Genomic DNA, 21,330 nt, shown 5'->3' with positions numbered 1-21,330 from the left:
CCAACAACGTAGCAAATCCTCACTTCCACTGCGTTCCTTGTCTGCCCATTCACTGGTTCCGACTTTCTACAGCAGTGGTTGGCCAAACAAGCAAGAAAACTGGGTTTTTTGGTTCTCTGTCCAAACAAGGTGAAGTGCACGGAATGGGTTGAAAGTTCGACCCATTTTGTGCGAAACATAGTATTTATATTAAAGGCCAGGAACATTTTTGGCTGAAATATCGGTGAAACCTTGTACAGGACCGAATCCTTAGGTATCACATGCTGTTTCGTTACGACAGCCTGCGAAACCGAAATGTTTCGTGAAATTTCGGTTGTATAAACTTTGAACCATGGTTGGGTTATTTGTATTCCCCTATCAGACCCATAGTTGTCACGGCGTCACGGCGATCCAAGTCGGTGGAGGGGTGTCACGTCGATATATCGACATGTCGCCCGCCATGGCGTTGCCATGGCGAGCATGTCGACCATGTTTTATTTTTTATTTTCTCTATTTTTAATGTGTTAATAGATGTATACTCAAGCCATGTTTTATTTTTTCTCTATTGTTTCTCAAGTTTTAAGAAGAAAATTCAGAAATCGAAGAAGAAATCGAAGAGGGAAAGAAGAAATCGAAAGAAATCGAAGAGGGAAAGAAGACAGGAAGAAGAAATCGAAGAGGGAAAGAAGACAGGAAGAAGAAATCGAAGAAGAAATCGAAAGAAATTGAAGAGGGAAAGAAGAAATCGAAGAGGGAAGAAGAAATCGAAGACAGGAAGAAGAAATCGAAGAGGGAAAGAGAGTCAGGAAGAAGAAATCAAAGAGGGTCGCCATGGCGTAGGTCGCCATGCAGCCCTCTCCAGCGCCAGGACGCCATGGCGTTGCCATGGCGACGCCATGACAACTATGATCAGACCATCCGATCGGTACCCTATTATGGGAGGCATTTCCCCATCTCAAGAGGAGAACTTGACAGTGACATGGTGACCTTCTGACTTGTGGATTGTGATCAATCCTTAGCTTCTTGCGACAGCCCTAAGTTAATAAATCTGTAAAATGCTGGACTGTGATATTGGGTTGATGGATTGGTGTGATTTTTGTATATGATGGAATGATTAAGGAGTACTGCTTACATTCAAAGTTTGTTGTTTTGAAGGTCGGATTATGATATAGAGCACTGTTTCTATTTCTGGTTGATAGTTTCTAATTTGGTGTTGTGTCTATAACTTGAGATCCAACCATTGGATCATTGTACTGTTTTGAGGCATTGAAGTACTACTGGTTGCCTATATGTGATATGATTTTGGTGTTAACCGGACTACCGGAGTCCTAGTTTGGGGTTAATAGTGATGTTAGCTTGCTGATTTTGAGCCTTCCAATTCTGCCTGTGGGTTGGAATCTGAGACCTACTTAGGGATTCCTTGATTCCACCAGTGGCCCTTACAGCTCGAGCTTTTAGGATAAGCAGTTGTAACCATTTCAATACATATATTCTATACTCGAAGGACTTTCTATTTATTTGTTTTCTTGACCGATTGATTTTTAAATGCTCCATGCCTTTTATTTTCGGATCATCTAATTTTTGTTTCCTCATCTTAGGTTATCCTTAATAGTTGAGTTTCTTTTTTGTTGGCAGGGGAAAATGTCAAGAACCTGGATACTATATAACAGGCCAGAGGAGCCAAATGTTACTCATGCAGGCCTTCTGCTTGCGCTAGGTTTACATGGACATTTGCGTGTTTTATCAGTCACTGATATATTCCAGTACTATTCCAAGGTGTCATGCTATGTTGATGATTAATTGATTTTTTCGTTCAATTTTGTTTGGTTTTTATTTTAATTGCTCTACTTTATTATTATTATTATTTTTTCTTCAATGCATTCATCTAGATCTATTAGTTGATGTTTAATTGTGTTTCGTAGAAAAATATGGCTGTACTGAAGTTCAGGATCCCAGTTTTGGGTTTGTTGGAACACATTTAAAGAATTTATGGGAATTTCTCCCAATTGTCAGGTTTAAAGTGGCTAAAGGAAGTAGATTTATTCTTGTGGAGATAGATGGCTGGAGGTAAGGGTTTTAAAGGATTGTGCCTGTACTTATACAATATGGCAATTGATAAAAGTATATTAATAGGTGCTGTGCAGAGTTGGGTAAAATCAGCACTTGTTATCACTTATTCTGCCGGAATCTGCTACTGAGAGAATTGGAGATGGAAATTCGGTTTTTCAGCAGGCATTATAAAGTCAATTTGCATTCTTTATGTCCACTTGGGAGATTTTGAAATGATTAACATTTGATCCCCTTGTCATTTCATTCATATTTTTAAGTTTCTACAATCCAAGTTCAGAGGGATGCAATTTTGTGGAGAATATTTGGGTATAACGGTGCCAATGAGAAGGTGTTATGGGTTGACAATTTACACGGATCTCAAAAGTCACAACTGACGCGCTCTTTGTATGGAGTATGAAGAATCTGTTTACCATATGTTTCCTTGGAGGTGGCTCTTGCAATCTGGTCTTACCTATGGCTTATTTTTGGTCTTTATTGGTCTACTCCAAGCCCAAGGGGCACAAATACTTATTTCTGTCCCCCTCAAATTTATTTTAGTTGCAAGGGGAAAATTCTTTGGAAAATAACCAATTAGTATTTAGCACAAGGCAATTCATAATAAATGTCTAAACAGTAGAACGTCAAGTGAGTGAAGAGATGTCCCTGTTGAGGATTGAGTGTGTGGAGTTGAAGAGGCAGTTGGAAGAGTCATAGAGTTGGTCATCTCGTAGCTACAAGCACGATGCAATGGTGATGCACATGACAATTAAAGCAAACACATGGATATGATAATTATATCGAGTTAGCAATGAACTAGTGTTGCCTGGACACCTAAAAATAAGTGTATAACTGTGTCCAGCATGTGTAGACATTGACACTAATACTTACCGGGTGGCTGGTTTATCCATCATTAGTGGTTATTTATTTTTTCTTAATATTGACGTTGGGGGAGGCCAACACTGGGACGACACGTTCTTTCTTTCTTCTCTACTCACTTCAATGACCAAACCCTATCCCTCCATTTATCTATTACAAGTAGAATATAATGGGTTTATGTAATAACATGCATATATCTTGAATTGAGACCTGCCTCCAAAAGGTCTTGACGTCGGATTTGGGTCTGATAACTGTGGGAGGAATATGTCTCCTATTGTTTTTATGTGTGTTTCTGTTCTTGTACCCTTGGTCTGTCGCTTCTCTCATATGTTTTCCTGTTTTTCTTGACGTTTTAGTTTGTCATTGTAGGAACATGAAAGCACAACTGTAGGACTAATGCTTGGTTTGGCAGCATCTTATAGGGGCACTATGCAACCAGCAATATCGAAGGTAATAGATGGCGGTATTTTGTGCATCATTTACTCAATATTCTGATTATGATCTCTTTTTGATTATTTGAGAAACTGGATATGATAAAACCCATATTATCAAGAGTATTGAAAGTGGGTTTCGATGTCACCTAAGGAATTAGGTTATAGATCTCCAAAGAATTTCCAAAACCTCAGGTAAAGAACTATACACCAGAATATAGAAACTTAAATAACTTATCAATGGAAGATCTGATATGGGCTGAATTCTGGTTGAGTGGTCTAAAGGGTGTGGAGGATAAACCAGCAGAGTTTGACATAAACCTGACAGTTAGATTCAAAGATATGAGAATCCTTCTTGAATTTGGAATGTGAAATGCAAAATAGAAACCAGAAATCAAAATTTTTAACTTCCAAAATTAGTAACTACCAAATCGTAACTACTAAAATTAGTTACTATAAAAATAATAATAACTACTGGATTTAGAAAGTAGAGATTAGAAATTTCTGGAAACCAGATTTAGATACTACCAGAAATAGAAAGTACAGTTGACACAGGATTTAGAAACTGGTGGAAGATATAAACTGAAGGTGTTCAGCAAACAGAATCAGAAATCAAAGTAGCAAAGCAAGTTCAGAAAACTGAAGTTTCCAGATTCAAAATAGCAACTGGGTTTCTGAATTCGATCGACAGAACTCTGGTTTAAAAACTGAAAACATAACCAAAACAAGAACCAGAATATTTTAACTGAAGGGGACAAACAGAAACTGAAGAACAGACTAACTAGCAGAATAGTATAATATGTATAGCAAAATAGAATTAAGGGAGTGCAATATTACTAGCCATGGGGTAGGAGAGGAGCAGAGAACTAACCAATCGATAGGGAAAAACGAGAAGAGGAGGAGAGGGATATAATGAGGATTCCCACCTGATTTGCAGGGTAGAATCCCATCAGTGCCCTAACCTGGAATTCACCAGTGTTTCCACTGCATCCCACAACAGAAGTACAAAACTATACTCTGAATATCACAGAACTAACAAGCCGGGCTGGTGTTTGAATCACCGAATCATGGGGGAGGGGGTGTTGCTGGGTAGACCCTTCCCTTTATTTATAGAACTAGGAAATAAGTAATAAAAAATTAGGAAATTTCTCCATTTGCAGGCTAAAGGAGAAGCACTATGCATGTAGAACTTTGAAAACGGATACTCATGAAAATAGAAACAAGCTATGACTGAAATTTGTTGAAGTTATTCCAGCCTTAACAAAGAAACATAATAATAAGAAATAAATAAAATAGAAGCTTAAAACAAGCCCCATGATGGCTGGTTCCAAGAAGAACTGGAATTGATACTGGTTTTTAAGTAGTCCTAGATTGGTAGGAGACCAACTAGGAGCCAGTAAACCAGGATCTGATATGAGTACGTAGTCTGAATAGGCCAAAATAAGGTTTTAGGTCAAAATTAGTGTTAGGGTTAGGGTTTGAGGTGTTGGTTATGTTAGGCAGGTGTAGGGGAGTCTATCAGTGAAGGTCTTGAGATGTTTTGATGGATGGAAGTGTGTAAATTTGAATGGGCAGCAACTTAGGTTTAGGGTTTCGGGTTTTTAGAAAAGAGGAAAAGAGGGTGATCTAGGGTTTAGGGTGGGAATTTGGGGCTAGGGTTTGGATCAATTATTTCTAGTGTAGGGAATGAAATTCGATTTAGGTATGGTGTGTTTCTGATGGTTGGAGTGGTCTGTGAAGAATTTGGGTTATGGGATGATCTCTAGAAATAGGTGGGATGTTGTGGTTTGAATGGGGTAATGGGAAAACAGCTTGGTTCGAGTATTCTAATTGGGCAGGAGAATGCTCGATCCAATTAATCCAATTATGTGAAGGTGTTGTTATCTGAATGGTTTGTTAAGAACTTTGGGAGATGGGTGGGAAAATTAGGGTTTTGGGGTGATTTGGAGGATTAGGAGAAGAATGGGTATTGATGGGATGATTCAAACTTACTGTTGTTGCAAGGGCAGCTCAGTTGGTTAGAGGATCTTCAATAAATCTTGAATCTTGATTTTGAACTTCAAGGAGATTTTCAAAGAATTGAAAGAAAGCTTCAAAGAACCACCCGGGCTTCACACCGCAAGGTGTCGATTGGGTCAAACGCCAATCCCACCGATGAACCACCCGGGCTTCCCACCGCAAGGTGTCAATCGGATCAAACACCGATCCCACCAACTTTGATCAAACACAAGATGGAGAAGAAGAGAAGAGCAGCAACAAAGCTTTTCATTAATAAAAAATTCATGTTCAATACTTTGCCCCTTTACAATTTTATATAAAAGACTCAAAAATAGACTCTTACACTAAAAAGGAAAGGCCTAAACCCAATCCTTAACCTACTAGGTAACTCAAATTGATGAGAAAATTGAAATAGACTCAAAACAAAGTCCTAATCCAGCCCCACTAAGCACTTAAAAGAAAACTACTAAAATCACTTAAATTGGACCAGTGGTTCAATCGGTTCAATTTAAAACATAAAAAACATGAAAATAAACTAAGTATAGAGCTAATCCCTTATGTAATCTTATTACCCATAGTTTGGGCCCATAAAAGTGGCCTATTACATTGAAAACCCATGGGATCAAAGGCACAACATGTATATAACCCAGCCCTAGACTTATTCCTAGTAAAACAAGCGTATTTCGGTGATGAATCTGCCTCTGTTTTATTCGAAAATATTATGTTTTTCTGTGCTCTAGAGGATCTTTACTTCAATTTCCATATTTTGAGAATGTGTTACTGATGTAGAAATAGGGTTCCACAGAGATTACAGTTTACGAGGAGGAAAACCAAGCACCCAACAACATAACAATTCCACTCTCCCAGATCTGATCAACTCTCCCCCCCTTGCAGTCCACCACTTCCCATCATGCGGACCGGGGTTATCTGGCTCCCCTCTCCCAATGGTAGTTTCACCCCCTCCTCTGCTTAGAACCTTTCTAGAGATCCTAGCCCTTCAGTCCCCTAGCACAACCTAGTTTGGTTCACAGGCTACATCCCCCGCCATAGCCTCACTGTTTGGAGAGCCCTCAGACTTTGCCTGCCTACTCAAACCTTCCTCATTCACCGCACCATCCCCGCCCCCTCTCTTATACCCTTTGCTGGATTGGCCGAGAAGACACCCCTCACCTCTTCTTTGACTGTCCCTTCACCTCCACCATCTGGAATAAGGCCATGTCATCCATTTGGCTGCGGAGCAGAAGGGCCCGGAGCTTTGACCGTGAATGGCTCTGGTTGCTCAAGTCTTTCCCGGGGAACTCCATATGTGACACTATTGGGAAGCTAGTTTTTGGTGCTGCGATTCACCATATCTGGATGGAAAGAAATATTAGGAGATGAACTTCCAAATCTAGATCCTTTGATGTGATTTGGAAAGCCATCTCCTCAGATGTATCTTCCAAGCTTAGATGTATCCGCCAGAGACATTCCAAGGACAACCTTAGGAACAGGCACATTTTGTCCTTTTGGGGCCTTGATATTGCTCTCTTGCGGCCTCCCTCCTTTGCGTAGGCTGGCTGGCGGCTCCCTCCCCCTCCCCGTTCTATTTTCTTTTCTTGTATATTGGTTCTCTCTTCCCAGCCCACCCTTGGGGTTCGGTAATATATTCATTTACCAAAAAAAAAAAACAATTCCACTCATTTTGATGAAATAAAAAACAGCGTGGTTGGTATTTGGTTCAAAATCGATTGAAAGAAAAGGTAAACTTAGGCTCTTGGAGTGAAATCAGTGTTATGGTTTTGCTGGGATAAGTGAGGACAGTTGATGGATGTTCGCTACCATTTCACCTTAAAACTTGAACTGTTAGGGTAGTGCAGTGTCAATTTATACATCAACACTGCCCTACACGTGCAGTCCAAGATCCCATGGTCCTTGCATGTGGAGCTCACGCGGCATTTCATTCTAGAGTAGGTACATGGACAGAAATACCCCTAGGACAAAAATACCCTTGAACCCATTTTACAACAAATATATTTTATTTCAAGAGTTTTGAGCTGTTGAGCTCTGCAAACATGGGAGAAGGCTCTTTTTCTGGCCTACTGCTTTCTTCTTCTTCTTCTCTTATTCTTCTATTAGCTCTGAGTGCTATCTCGTCAATCCGTTCTTCCTATTCTTCTTCTAACTCTTTGACTTCTCCCTGATTTCTTCTCTCTCTACACCGATCCCAAAATATGATTATATCTTTGCTGAAATTGAATTTCTCCTTTTAGATCTGGTTTTCAGAGATCTATTACATAAATATTGAACTTTTTTTCAATTCTGATTTTCAGATTCTGCAAAGATTCCTTATTTCTTGATTACTTATAAAGAAACCCCGGTTCATCTATTTTCCTGCCTCTGATTTTCAAGAGTCTGATAGTGGTTGCTGGATCTGCTAAAACCTTACATCCAACCAGGCTTACTGCCTGATCTGTCATCCATTGAATTTCTCTTGTTGTGACCCTGTTCTGCTCTTTCGATCCTGAACTGGTGGTGTGGTTCAGCAGCCTTGTGTTCTTCTAGATTTTATCTAGAACTTTGAATTGTATTACTATTTTTTGGTTTCACTTATTTCTTGAGTCCCTGTAGATCCTTCTGCCTTGTTTGTGCCTAAAACTTGAATTCTTATTATTGATGCAGGACAGTGACGGACTTGGAGTCAAATATGGGCACCCAATAATCCTTTTTCAAGGTCATGAAATTGCCTTCAAGTGCTTCCAAACCATCCACCCAAAAGGAATGAAAAAAAGAAACTGGTCATAGTTGTCAGGGCTTCAAGGCGTTGGAGGGGGCCTGGACGCAAGGCGACGTTTAGACTTTAGACAACTATGAAACTGGTCCATAGGTGTTATGTAGTCTAGGCGACCCAAGGCGTTTGGGGGGGGGGATGGACATCAAGGCTACACTAACAAGGCGCCTAGGCAACGCCATGACAACTATGAACTGGATTGCAATTTAAATGGAAGACTTAAAACCACTTTGATGAAAAAATTTGAACCCGAAACTATGTTATGTGTTAAATTATGAGCAAAAAAAGGATGAAGCCTTATTTGATGTATGTTTTCCTCTAGTGTGTTGCTTGTCCAGACTCTGAAATCTTGTGTATTTTAAGGACTACCGACAACATTTTATTATGATATGGTTAACCATTTCCTGAGAATGGTTAAATTACTCATATGAAGATAAATGTTAGCCAAAAATTTGTTTTTGAATCCCAATATTCTTTTTGCTTGTCGCTTCCTTCCTATAATTCATTCATATTTGTTTTGCTAGTTCTCTTCACTTTATGCTACATAAATCCTTCTTTTTTTCTTTCAGTCTCTGTATTTTCACGTTCCCACTCGTCATCCATCATTTCCGGAATTGGAGTTGCCAACACTTCTTCAGGTATAAATTCATTATATTTTGTTTCTATGAACATATTTATGTCCCTAATTCTGTTCATTGATTAACTGTGTTAATACCTTACCTTTTTTTTTTTGATAACCCACTAAATTTTTGAGTACGCCAGATCTCTAACTAGTATAATTGGAGAAATAATTTTTTTTTACTAAAGTACTGTCAAACTCTTTTGTTTTCCTGCTATTAGTGCATCAAATCTCATATTTTTTTTGGGGGGGGGGGGGGTTTCCTAGAATATTGCTATTCCAATTTCCAACTTCTAACACTGCTTACTAGAAATGAAAAATGTTGCCACTCTAGTTAGATGCATGAACTCTCTACTTTTTGGCTATTCCATAGCTGTGGCCTTGACTGGTACCATTTTTGTGTTAGTTCTAAAATGCGTGCTTTTGCATTGATTTTTCAGTCAGCAGCACTTGTGGCTGTTGGGCTTCTTTACGAAGGTTCAGCACATCCTCAAACAATGCAAACTCTGCTGGTATTGAGTTCTGTTTTTTTCCCACTGCGTTAAATAATTTTTCTGGTTTTCATTCTGAATGATGAATCTTATGGTTTTATGACATGTGGTTTATGTGGATCGTTTTGTAAATTTAGGAATTTGATGAAGGCATTTTTTTTTTCCTGATCTCTTTGATCTTTCTTGTTCATCAGTTATGTGACTCTATGTTAACTGGAAGGAAAAACACCCATTATACAGTTCTCCATTCATCCATGCTCTCTTGTTATCTGCATGAGAGGGCCTCTTGGATTTCCTTGGGGTTTATATTCATTTTATCCTACTTTGTTTTGATTTTATATTTTTGTCCTGGTACCTCTTAGCTTTTTGGTGTATATTGGTCTCTTGTTCACCTCTGAGTCTTGACCAAGTCTGCTGTTGGTGAATGAATTATTTAATAGAAACTGAGTGCTCGAACCATATAGAAACCAGGATAGGTATCCACACTTGTTTATTACTGCATGTAGTGTGGGTGTGCTCTATTCAGTTGTCTTTGGGGCATCATGAAATATGGTCATGGCATTAGTGAAACCAAGATGAGGGTGTTTTGAAGTATTAGCGGTTCGATTAGGAATGACAAAACAGAATGATAAATGCATCTGAGGGATCCTACATATCATATCCATTTCATAACGTCCAAATTAATGATATTACATCTAGTTTTTTTTTTGGGTGAATAAAAATTTCATTACCAAAGAGAGACTAGCTTAATTTCTACTAGAAAAAGGAAGAAGGGACAAAGAATAGACTTGAAATGAACCCATGGTTTAGGCTTTTTTCTCTGCTGAATCAAGAATTGGACCAACTTGTATGCATGCATAAAGTCTAGCTTAGTTCATTTATAGTCTTTAAAAAACTAAGATTGATTAAGATTGCTCCATAGAGAGTCCATCCTCCAAGACCATGGATTTTTTATTGAAGCAATGAACTTTTTAGTTATGCTGTGTGGATTTGTCTGCAAACTTGGGTAGAATTTTCAGTATAGTTGTATTTTTTTCGTAGGATAAGTAAGTTATTGTTGGGTGGATACCCAGCAGTTCTTCTCACTTTATTCAGTTCTAAAATTTTGGCGTAATCCCGGGTCACAAACCATACCTTGGACATAGTTCGAAAACTCAGTGAAATTTCGAAAATCTCGGAGATCTCAACCTGCTCGAAACAAAATTACATACGAAATATAAGACCTGCACAGTTTTGACCAAAATTTCCAATATTTCGGTACTGTTTGTACCATCTCGCCGAACTGATACAAAGTCTCATATTAAAAGGCATGGTCTCACTAGTCATTTCGAAATTTCGACAAAACTTCGACTTTTTCGTTGGTTTCGACCTGGAGAAGGGGAAAATTGTTGGAATCTTATTTTTTTGCCACATCACTACTCCATACTACTGGAATACACTGCTAGGGGTTGCCACTAGGGCTGTAAATGGATCGGATTCGGCTCGGATAGTGCTATATCCTCATCCGCATCCGATTAGCTATCAGACGGATTCAGATAGTGCTAAACGGATACGGACATGGATACGGATCGGATATTTAATCCGTTTACATGTAAATATAGCTTTTCGAATAGCTATTGCCTATCCGTATCCGCATCAAACAGCTTTCGGACGGATTCGGATAGTGCTAAACGGATACGGAAACGGATTTTGACTATTCATTTACACCCCTAGTTGCCACATCACTCCAAAGAGATCACTTGCTGCTTACTGGGGAAGATTTGGCTACATTCAACTATTTCAGGCAAACTACCTTTTCCCAAAAACTATTTTTTTTGAAAAAAAATGTGTCAAATACTTATTGTATGGGGGTAGATTTTTTATGTCAAACACTGGAGGCTGATCTACGACCTCATTGTGTGGAATTTTTTTTTTTTTTTCTGTTTATATATATATTTATTTATTTTTCATGTAAAAAAATTGCTTTTCCTACAAAAAAAATGTAAAAAAATTAGGGTCAATATAAATTGGATGGGGCTCAATATATATATATATATATATATATGTTAATCACCGTTGGACGATTTATGGCCTTAAGGTGTTGGAAATATTTTCTGCCAGTAAATTATTATTTTTAATTTTCAAAATTATGAAAAATATTAAAAATTTCAAAAAAAGCAAAGAAATAAGGACAATATTCTGTGTTGTTTAGAAAATTAAAGGAAATTTATGGTACAAACATTTGAAGCGCATATGAGGCTTCAAATGCTCCACCATATTTGGTTTTCTTGTATTAGGCCAATATTTTATTGAAAGAAAATTCTGAAAAGTATTTTTAATTATGACAAAAGTATAAGGGTTAAGGGAAAATTAATAAGTGCCTACATAGTTGTTTTAGTGGTCTTAGTTTGATGTTTCTCAGTTAATATTGACTTCTTTTTTCTTTGTGCAACAATAAGAATGTGAGATAATGGCTGACTGGGAAGAAGACGAGGGAGGCAATAGGGGAAGAGGCAGGGGAGATATAGCATGGCTGCATAGTACTCCTATTGATGGTGACAAAAGAAAAACAGAATGTAACTACTGTCGTAAGAGGATTATGTTAGTTGGGGCCACAAGACTGAAACAACATTTGGCTGGGAATGCCACAGATATGACGATATGCACCATGGTACCTGTGAAGATTGCTAGGTCCATAGCTGAAAGCATGAGGGGAGGGCAGAGGAGTAAGGCAGAAAAAGGAAACGGCAAGGATAGCATTTGAGGAGGCAATTCATGTGATCCGCCCAGTACAGGGGGATTATGATAGCGATGATGATAGTGAAGACCCTTGGAATGTGCCTGATGATGTGGGGCCCAGTACAAGGGGATTATGATAGCGATGATGATAGTGATGACCCTTGGTACGTCCCTGATGATGTGGAGACAGAGGTAGAGGCTAGAGAATTTCGGCAGGCACATGTGAGGAGCAGAGCCAGCTTCCAGGAGGAGCAAGGTAGACACAGAGGACAAGCTGGTCCGTCTATGATAGGTGGTAGTGCTAGTGGAGGAGCTGGTCCGTCTAGTAGGCAGCCTATATTACCCTTCAAGAGATCACATAGTACTAGGGCAGCTCCACCTCCACCTCTAGTGGTCCCACCACAACTAGACCCTGTACTAGAGCAATATCCTGACATCTACAGGAAATAAGGCAACAAGCAGTGTACAATTAAGGGGATGTAGAGTGATGTGAGGGGGATGGTTTGGGGGGCTGTGTTTAAGTGGTTGTTGTTCCATAGCATCCCAGAAAACGTCACTACGAGGCCCTATTACCGGACGATGCTAGATGCGGTTACTGAGGCTGGCCCAGGGATCAAGGGGCCCACTGCATATAAGTTGATGAATGTGTATTTGCCTCAGTTGAAAAAGAGCTCTAGGACTATATAGATGAGCTGAAGGTGATGTGGAAGCATTATGGGGTCACAGTTATATGTAATGGTTAGACTAGGCCTACAAGAAAGTCCATCATCAACTTTATGGTTTTTTGTGATGCGAGGACAATATTCCTCAAATCTGGGAATGCATCCGAGGAGAAAAAGGATGCAAAATATATTTATAAGTTGTTAAAGGAGATGGTTGGGCAAGTGGGAGTGGAGAATGTTGTCCAGATTGTGACAGACAACGGAAGCAACTTCAAGAAGACTGGTCAGAAGTTGATGCATAATAGTAAGTACCGGCTCTCCTGGACCCCTTGTGCAGCCCATTGCATTGACTTGGTGCTGAAGGACATAGGGAAGGTAAAAGTGGTGCAGAGTGTTGTTGAGAGAGCCAGACAGGTGTGCACCTTCGTCTACAACCATGTGTTTGCACTGAACCTTCTCACGGAGAAGTGTGGTGGGGACTAGGTCAGGCCTGAAATCACCAGATTCGTCACAAACTATATTGCCTTAAAGAGCTTTGAGGCAAAGAAGGCCAGACTCAAATCTATGTTTGCATTTGAAGAATGGTTTGGGTGGAGGGAGTTGAGTTCCCCTAGAGGTAGGGCACCACAGGAAACCATTGCATATGAGGAATTTTGGATATAGTTTAGTAAGGTGGTGGAAGTGTTAGGTACAATTGTCTCGCTCTTGAGGATGGTGGCCCATTACAATAGAAAGCTCAAAAAACTAAGCTCATGGCCCATATAAATCATTGGGTTCTCAAATTAAGCCCAACTTAAACCAAACTTGAACCATTAGTTCAATTGGGCTTAATAAATTAAACCAAATCCAAAACAAGCAGCCCATCTTCTCTTCTTGCTGAAATTCTGCATAAAAAACCACAAGAGATTAGTGAAGAAGATATAAATCAAAACCCAACAGAAAACTGAAACCAAATTGGTATGTGCAGGGTGTAGATAGTGGAGAAATCTGACCTGTCAACAGGAGATAGAAGATTAGAAGAAGAGAAGAGAGGATATGTTAGACCAACTGTGGAGACTGGAGAAGGAATCCCACCAACTCCAGCCTTGGCATTCCACCAAGGTTTCCCTACTGCATCCCACGATCAGCAGTTCTGAATCCCTTAGAACCATGCTGTGTGTCTCTCACGGAACTCACAAGCTAAAGGTTAAATTATTTCTCAAATCGTTGGGGTGGGGTATGATTCTCTCCTCTTTATTTATAACTTCATGGAAATAAGCAAAATAGGAAACCCCCCATGTGTGGAAGGAGGAATCCCTTACAACCTACGTTTTCCACTAAATAAACACACTTTTAGAACTTAAAAAAATAGAAACTAACACCAAATCCTGTGTGGGACTAAAATTCCTCATATTTAGGCTTATGGTCCATTACAATAGAACTCAAAAATACTAAGCCCATGGCCCATTAACCCATTGGACACACAAAATTAAACATATTGGTCCAGCCCAATGGCCTGGTTTGCTGCTGGCCGACTTGTTCTTCTGAAATGCATCATGGCAGCTCTGTATATACCATTGTCAGTTCTTTTTATATTTGAAATTTTACATATTATCTCTAATAAGACAATGTTGGTGGGTTAGGACATAACAGCTCCTTGGAAGCTAGAAGCAATGAAGGCTTTGAGCATCTCAGTTTGTTCTTGTTAACAAAACAGGTTTGTGGAATAATGCTTGAATGATCAATGAGATCAGTCAAGCTCTCTATTTATAATAATAATAAAAGAGATTACTAGGGAAAACACTATTCACGATACTATTCACGACACTGTTCACGACACTGTTCATGTGAACAGTGTCGTAGCCCTAATTACATTTCTACCCTTGGTCAGAAATACATAAAAAATAAATAAAACACCCAAAAGACCAGAATACCCCCATGGTATTCTGGTGTACATAATTTAACACTCCCCCTCAAGTTGGTGCAAATATATCAATCATGCCCAACTTGACTAGAATGAGATGGAACAATTTCCCAGATAATCCCTTAGTGAAGATATCAGCAACCTGATCAGCAGACTTCACAAAGGGAATACAAATCAACCCTTCTTCCAGCTTTTCCTTGATGAAATGTCTGTCCACTTTAACATGTTTAGTGCGATCATGCTGTACTGGGTTGTGTGCAATGCTGATTGCAGCTTTGTTATCACAGTACAACATCATGGGAAGATGAACAGGAACACTAAGATCTTGTAGCAAGCCTTTCAACCAAAGTAACTCACGAATGCCTTGTGCCATAGCCCGAAACTCGGCTTCCGCACTAGAACGAGCCACCACATTCTGCTTCTTGCTACGCCAAGTGACCAAATTGCCACCTACAAAAGAACAGTACCCAGAGATAGACTTCCGATCTGCAGAACCAGCCCAGTCAGCATCGGTATACGCCTCTACTCTTAGGTTACCATTAGGAGACAGAAGAATGCCTTTTCCAGGAGCTGACTTCAAGTAGTAGAGAATCCGAAGAACAGCCTCCATGTGAGAAGAATAGAGATCATGCATGAACTGATTCATAGTACTCACAGCAACAGCAACATCTGGACGAGTGTGTGAGAGATAAATCAGCTTTCCCACTAGGCGTTGGTACCGGCCTTTATCAACAGGTTCACCCTCCTTTTCTTTGAGACGAACAGTAGCCTCTATAAGAGTATTTGAAGGGTGACATCCTAACAGACCAGTTTCAGCCAACAAGTCTAGGACATACTTCCTTTGGGAGAGAAAGATGCCTTTAGAAAATCTGGCAAACTCAATCCCAAAAAAGTACCGTAGCGGCCCCAGATCTTTAATCTCGAATTCCTGCCCAACAAACCTCTTCAACCGGCTGATCTCATCCCCGTCATTGCCTGTAACCACAATGTCATCCACATACACTATAAGAACAGTGAGCTTCTCACCAGCCCTCTTTATAAAGAGAGTATGATCAGCATTACTTTGCTTGTAGCCAACAGATGTCATTGCCTTGTGGAACCGACCAAGCCATGCTCGAGGTGACTGCTTCAGCCCATACAATGCTCGCTTCAATTTGCACACCTCGCCTTTATTATTGTCAGAAGAAAAACCTGGTGGAATATCCATGTATACCTCCTCACAAAGTTCCCCATTTAGGAAGGCATTCTTCACATCCAACTGTTGGAGATCCCATCCAAGATTAACTGCTCACGATAGTAAAACCCGAACTGTATTCAATTTTGCAACAGGGGCAAAAGTCTCGTGATAGTCAATCCCATATGTTTGGGTGAAGCCCTTTGCAACCAAACGTGCCTTATACCGATCCACAGACCATCAATCTTTTGTTTGACCACAAACACCCACTTACATCCCACTGGTTTTTTTCCTGGAGGGAGGGTTACAAGATCCCAAGTGTTGTTTTTTTCTAAAGCTCTCATTTCTTCCAACATAGCTGCCTTCCACTTTCCATCCGTATATGCTTCCTGCCAGTTTTTAGGAATAGGAACAGAAGAAAGAGAGGACACAAATGCACGAAAAGATGGAGAAAGAGAACTATAAGAAACAAAGCGAGAAATGGGATGCAGGGTGCAAGTCCTAGTACCTTTTCGATGAGCAATAGGTAGATCGGAAGGAGAGGTCTCACCACAAGGAGGAGGAGGATCTGACTCCTGGGTTGGCAATTGGATAGGTATTGGTGCCACAGTGGATTGATGCTGCCCTCTGTTGGAGTGTCTCTTGTAGGTGATGATATTAGAGTTGTCAATTTTCTTCAAATTCACCGATGGTTCTCCGAGAGATCAACTCCCTTGACAATGATCATTACTACCATTATTTCCTACATACTCCCCACGTAAAGGAGTCCCTACAGATGAAGGGACAGCAGCCAAAGGAGGCTGGGAAGCAGCCAAAGGAGGCTGGATAGCAACGGTAAGAGGCTGGGTAGCAGTGGTAGGAGGCTGGGCAGCAGCCAAAGGAGGAATTTCAAGGGGAGGAAACACAAGCACATCTTCACTGGAACCAGAATTCTCCCCCTGAAGATATGGAGACTGATAATAGGCAAGACTTTCATGAAAGACCACATCCATACTGACTAAAGTACGACGAGAAGGAGGGTGGTAACACTTATAACCTTTCTGGGCTGGGGAATAACCCAAAAAAATACACCTTAACCCACGAGGATCAAATTTGCCATGAGTTTTAGTGTCTCTGGCATAACACACACAACCGAAAACTTTGGGAGGAACCACAAAGGCGGAATTCCCATGCGGGAGTCAAGAACATGGGAAGGCAACCGATTAATAAGATAGGTTGTAGTAAGAATAGCATCCCTCCAATATTGGGAGGGAACATGGCGCGAAAACATCAACGCCCTGGCCACTTCCAACAAGTGTCGGTTCTTCCTTTCAGCCACACCATTTTGGGCTGGGGTATCAACACAACTTGTCTGATGAACAATCCCATTAACAGCAAGGTATTTCTGAAATTGAGTCTCTGTATACTCAGTCCCATTATCACTTCTCAAGACTTTGAGAGTAGCATTGAATTGAGTTTTGACCATGTTATGGAAATGCTGAAAACAAGAAAAAACTTGACTTTTGGTGTTTGAAAGATAAACCCATGTGTGTCTAGAATGACAATCAATAAAAGAGACAAACCAACGGTGACCAGAAATCGAAGTCTTACGACTGGGGCCCCAAACATCAGAATGTACTAAGTGAAAAAGTGAAGAACTCCTTTTATTAGAAATAGAATAAGTTGAACGTGTCTGTTTGGCCAGAACACAAGCCTCACAAAAGAAATTGGTCTTATCACAATGTTTGACCAAAGTAGGAAATAAAGATGTTAAGATGCTTAAGGAGGGGTGACCTAAGCTAGAGTGCCACTGATAAATTTCAGAAGATACTAAGGAATTCTGATGTAGTGGTAGTAATGGAGGTGGAGTGAGACGTCCATCGTCAAGCAGGTATAGGCCACCATGCACTTTACCCAATCCAATCGTCTTCCCAGAGTCCAGATCCTGAAAAACACAATGGGAAGGAAAAAAGGTTACTTTGCAGTTAAGATCACGAGTTATACTACTAATAGAAAGGATGTTAGTAGTAAAATTTGGAATATGTAAAACATTGGACAAAGGAAGGAAAGGAGTGCAGTTAATGATTCCTTTTCCAGAAATGGAAGAAAGGGAACCATCAGCCACCTTGACTTTGTCTTTCCCAGAGGTAGGAGAATAACGATGGAAGAGGCTAGACGACCCGGTCATGTGATCTGTAGCTCCAGAATCAATGATCCAAGGATGGGAAGCTACAGAGGCACAATGACCACCAAACGAAATACCTGACTGAGCAAAGTGTGAACCTGAAGGAGTAGACGAAGTGGCAGTAGCTGGTGTAGTAGAGGCAGCAGCAGTGGAAGACTTTAGCACACGTAGGAATGCCTGTAAATCCTCCTGAGATAGGCCAGTGTCAGTAGTAGGGGCTGCAGTGACAGGCTTAGAGTGATTGGCCTTGGTTTTTGGTTTTCGCTTGGCAGCCCGTTTAGCCTCAAAGTCAACAGGCTTCCCATGAAGTTTCCAACATTTGTCCTTGGTGTGATAAGGTTTATGACAATGCTCACAAGTAATAGTGCCGATAGTAGTACCACCCACAGAGAGAGTGCCAACTGGTGTAGAAGGAGCCGGTACAGTAGTCTGAAGGGCTGATCTATCAGGGACAGCTAGGTACAACATAGCAGCTCGGCGATTTTCTTCAGAGGAGACCAAGGCATAAGACTGCTCAAGTTTGGGAAAAGGGGAATGACCCAACACTTGAACACGAATTGGGTCATACTCAACATTCAACCCAGCCAAGAAGTCATAGACCCTGATTTTATCCACATGTTTCTTATAGGCAGCCAAATTAGTAGCATTATCAGGTTGGTAATCAAAGAATTGGTCCAACTGTTGCCAAAGGTTGCGCAGAGTAGCATAATATTTAGAGACTGTTAAGTCCCCTTGAGTAGTATGAAGAACCTTCTTCCTGAGTTCAGAGACCTGTGCATCATTACCAAGCTGTCCGTACGTTTCCTTATAGGCTGACCAAACTTGAGAAGCTGTATCAAAAAGGAGGAACCCATGTGCAATGTCCGAAGTCATAGAACCAATCAAATAAGACATGAGAACACCATTGTTGGCAAGCCAGCGAGTCAGGGCAGCACCTGGGGCAGCAGGCATGGGAACAGTGCCATCAATGTGGCCAGTGAGACCATGGCCAGCAATAGCAAAAGAGGCTGATCGAGACCACAATAGGTAGTTGCTGCCATCAAGTTTGATGGGATTGGGCTGAAAAGTATTATAATCTGATTTTTCATGTCCAGGTTGATTAGAAGTTGCAGTGGAATCAGCGGAGTCACCCATAGTTGCAACAAGGCTGTGGAGAATGAAAAACCAGCAATTACACCAAACCAATAGCTGAAATCAAGGTCGAGTGGGCCAATATGAAGGGCAAAACAGCTCCCAAAAAATCAGAAGCAGCAGAGAGATCCCTTCCACAGAGATCGACAATGTCAGGGTTTTGGAAGAGAACCCGAAATTGGAGATCGATGTGGTGATGGGGATCCAAAAAAAATTGACGAAGAAGCTTGATCGAATCTGTCCAGGAACCTGTAGAGGATGTACTTGATGAAGAGAAGAAGCTCCAATAAAAAAACAGCAGCAAATAGCCCAATTCCCAAAATCGATAATGATTAGGGTTTTAGAAAACCCTAAAAAAGAGGAATCGATTGGGAGAAGGGGTCTTCAACAACCAAAAAAGGCTTGAGGGCAGCTGGTCCAGATCGCAGATGAGTGTCCAATATGCAGAAAACCAGCCTTGATCAATGGTAGTGGCTAGGGCTTCAAAATTCTGAAACTCCAAAAATCGCAGACAGAACCAGCAAAGAATCGAACCAAATAAATTATCTCATAAAGGGGAAAAACAGAGGTGGGAATAGGGCAGCAACTAGATCATATGATCACCTCTGTAGTGCTGCCCTTAGGAAGGGAGGAGAAGCAAAGGGGAAAAAAGGAGAGAAAAGAAATCGAGAGAAGGGGAGGAAAGAAAAAACGATAGGAAGGGGGTGGGTTTTGAAAACTTAGATCAGAGAAATTTTGGCTCTGATGCCATGTTAACAAAACGGGTTTGTGGAATAATGCTTGAATGATCAATGAGATCAGTCAAGCTCGCTATTTATAATAATAATAAAAGAGATTACCAAGGGAAACACTATTCATGTGAACAGTGTCACAACCCTAATTACATTTCTACCCTTGCTTAGAAATACATAAATAAAAAATAAATAAAACACCCAAAAGACCATAATACCCCCATGGTATTCTGGTGTACATACAATTCTATTATCAATTCTTATGATATTTTACATATTGATCACCCTGGTTCTTCCGTGTTATTTTGAAGCTGTGTGTGTGTGTGTGTGTCTTTTTTTGGTGAATAAAACTTCATTACTAAAACCCCAAAGGCAGGGGAGGGGAAAGAAGGGGGGGGAATACACAGGGGAAAAGGAGGGGGGGGAGCTATACAAGACAAAGCCACAGGCCTAGGGGGCCTGGCTAGGAGAGCAAAGGAGGGAAGAATCTAAACCCCAGGTAACAACAATGTGCCTGTTCCTTGGGGAGTCCAAAAGAGATCTATGGGAAAGCATATGAAGCCTAGAGCTGACATAAAAAAAGATGGCTTTCTAAATCATGTCAATAGACCGGGAGTTGGAAGTCCATTTACGGAGATTCCGCTCCATTCAAATGTGAGAGATCGCAACACCGAACACAAGCTTGCCAATAGTGTCACAAATTGAGCTACCAGAAAAGGACCTATCGAGCCAAAGCCACTCCCGAGCGAAGGGAAGGTGTCGTCTGGCCCGAGGCCAAATGGACTGGAGAGCTTTTTTCCAAATAGAGGTTAGGGGGCAAGAAAAGAAAAGTTGATCGACGTCCTCTCTACCATTCCAACAAAGGATACAGGAGGGGGAAACAAGGATGCGGCGGTGGATGAGGAAGGATTGGGTGGGGAGGCAAAGGTTTAGGGTTCTCCAGACATTGGAGGAGTGTCTAAGGATATGGCCTTCAAACCAAACAAGATTACGCCAAGGAACAGGAGGGCCATGAGGTCTAACAAAATCCCAAGCGGAGCGGGAACAAAACATACCAGTAGAGTATGTGCGAATGAGTGGGATGGGGGGGAAGGGGGAGAGAGAGGCCCAGACCTGGGTAAGGCCCGGGGGGGAAGGGGGTAGGGGGGACCAAGAGCCACTAGGGATAAATAAAGAGATGGGTGCAGATTTGGGGATTCCAGTAGAGTAGACCCCACAGGCACCGAGAAGGTTGAAAAGGACTCCAGCCGGATGCCAAGGATCAAGCCAGAGAGAGATGGAGGTACCATCAACGATCACAGAGGAGGCGGTACTAAGGGCAAGGGGATGAAGGAGAAGGATTTTTCGCTAGACCCAGGAGGGGTACTCAGGCTAGGGAATAGTCCAGATGGAATCATTTTTGAGGAGGTAAGAGTAAACCCAATTAACCCAAATAGAGTCCTGCTTGGAGGAGATTTTCCTGATCAACTTGAGGAGGCCTGCAATATTGTAATCACGAATACGGCGGATACCTATGCCTCCTTCAGATCTCGGCCAATAGATTGCTGCCCTGTTGATTAGGTGGAGGAATTTAGAGGTCTCTTGACCTTTCCAAAGGAAAGCACAGAAAAGAGATTCCATAGCTCTGATTGTGGTTT

At 41.0% G+C, this 21,330-nt stretch overlaps 1 protein-coding gene across 2 annotated transcripts in view; it reads left to right on the top strand.

Moving 5' to 3' along the window:
* Window positions 1-21,330, top strand: part of LOC122671564 (anaphase-promoting complex subunit 1) — a 141,386-nt gene that overhangs the window by 84,907 nt on the left and 35,149 nt on the right. For both annotated transcript variants that reach the window (XM_043868871.1, XM_043868864.1), the window contains exons 17-20: window positions 1,615-1,755; window positions 3,274-3,354; window positions 8,670-8,738; window positions 9,160-9,231. In XM_043868871.1, the coding sequence (XP_043724806.1) occupies window positions 1,615-1,755; window positions 3,274-3,354; window positions 8,670-8,738; window positions 9,160-9,231 (363 nt within the window). The remainder of the gene's footprint in view (window positions 1-1,614; window positions 1,756-3,273; window positions 3,355-8,669; window positions 8,739-9,159; window positions 9,232-21,330) is intronic.

Source organism: Telopea speciosissima, chromosome 1 (assembly GCF_018873765.1).
Source record: "Telopea speciosissima isolate NSW1024214 ecotype Mountain lineage chromosome 1, Tspe_v1, whole genome shotgun sequence".
NCBI classification, from domain to species: domain Eukaryota; kingdom Viridiplantae; phylum Streptophyta; class Magnoliopsida; order Proteales; family Proteaceae; genus Telopea; species Telopea speciosissima.
Note: the sequence above shows the minus strand (reverse complement) of the source record. Positions and strands in the feature narration are given on the sequence as shown.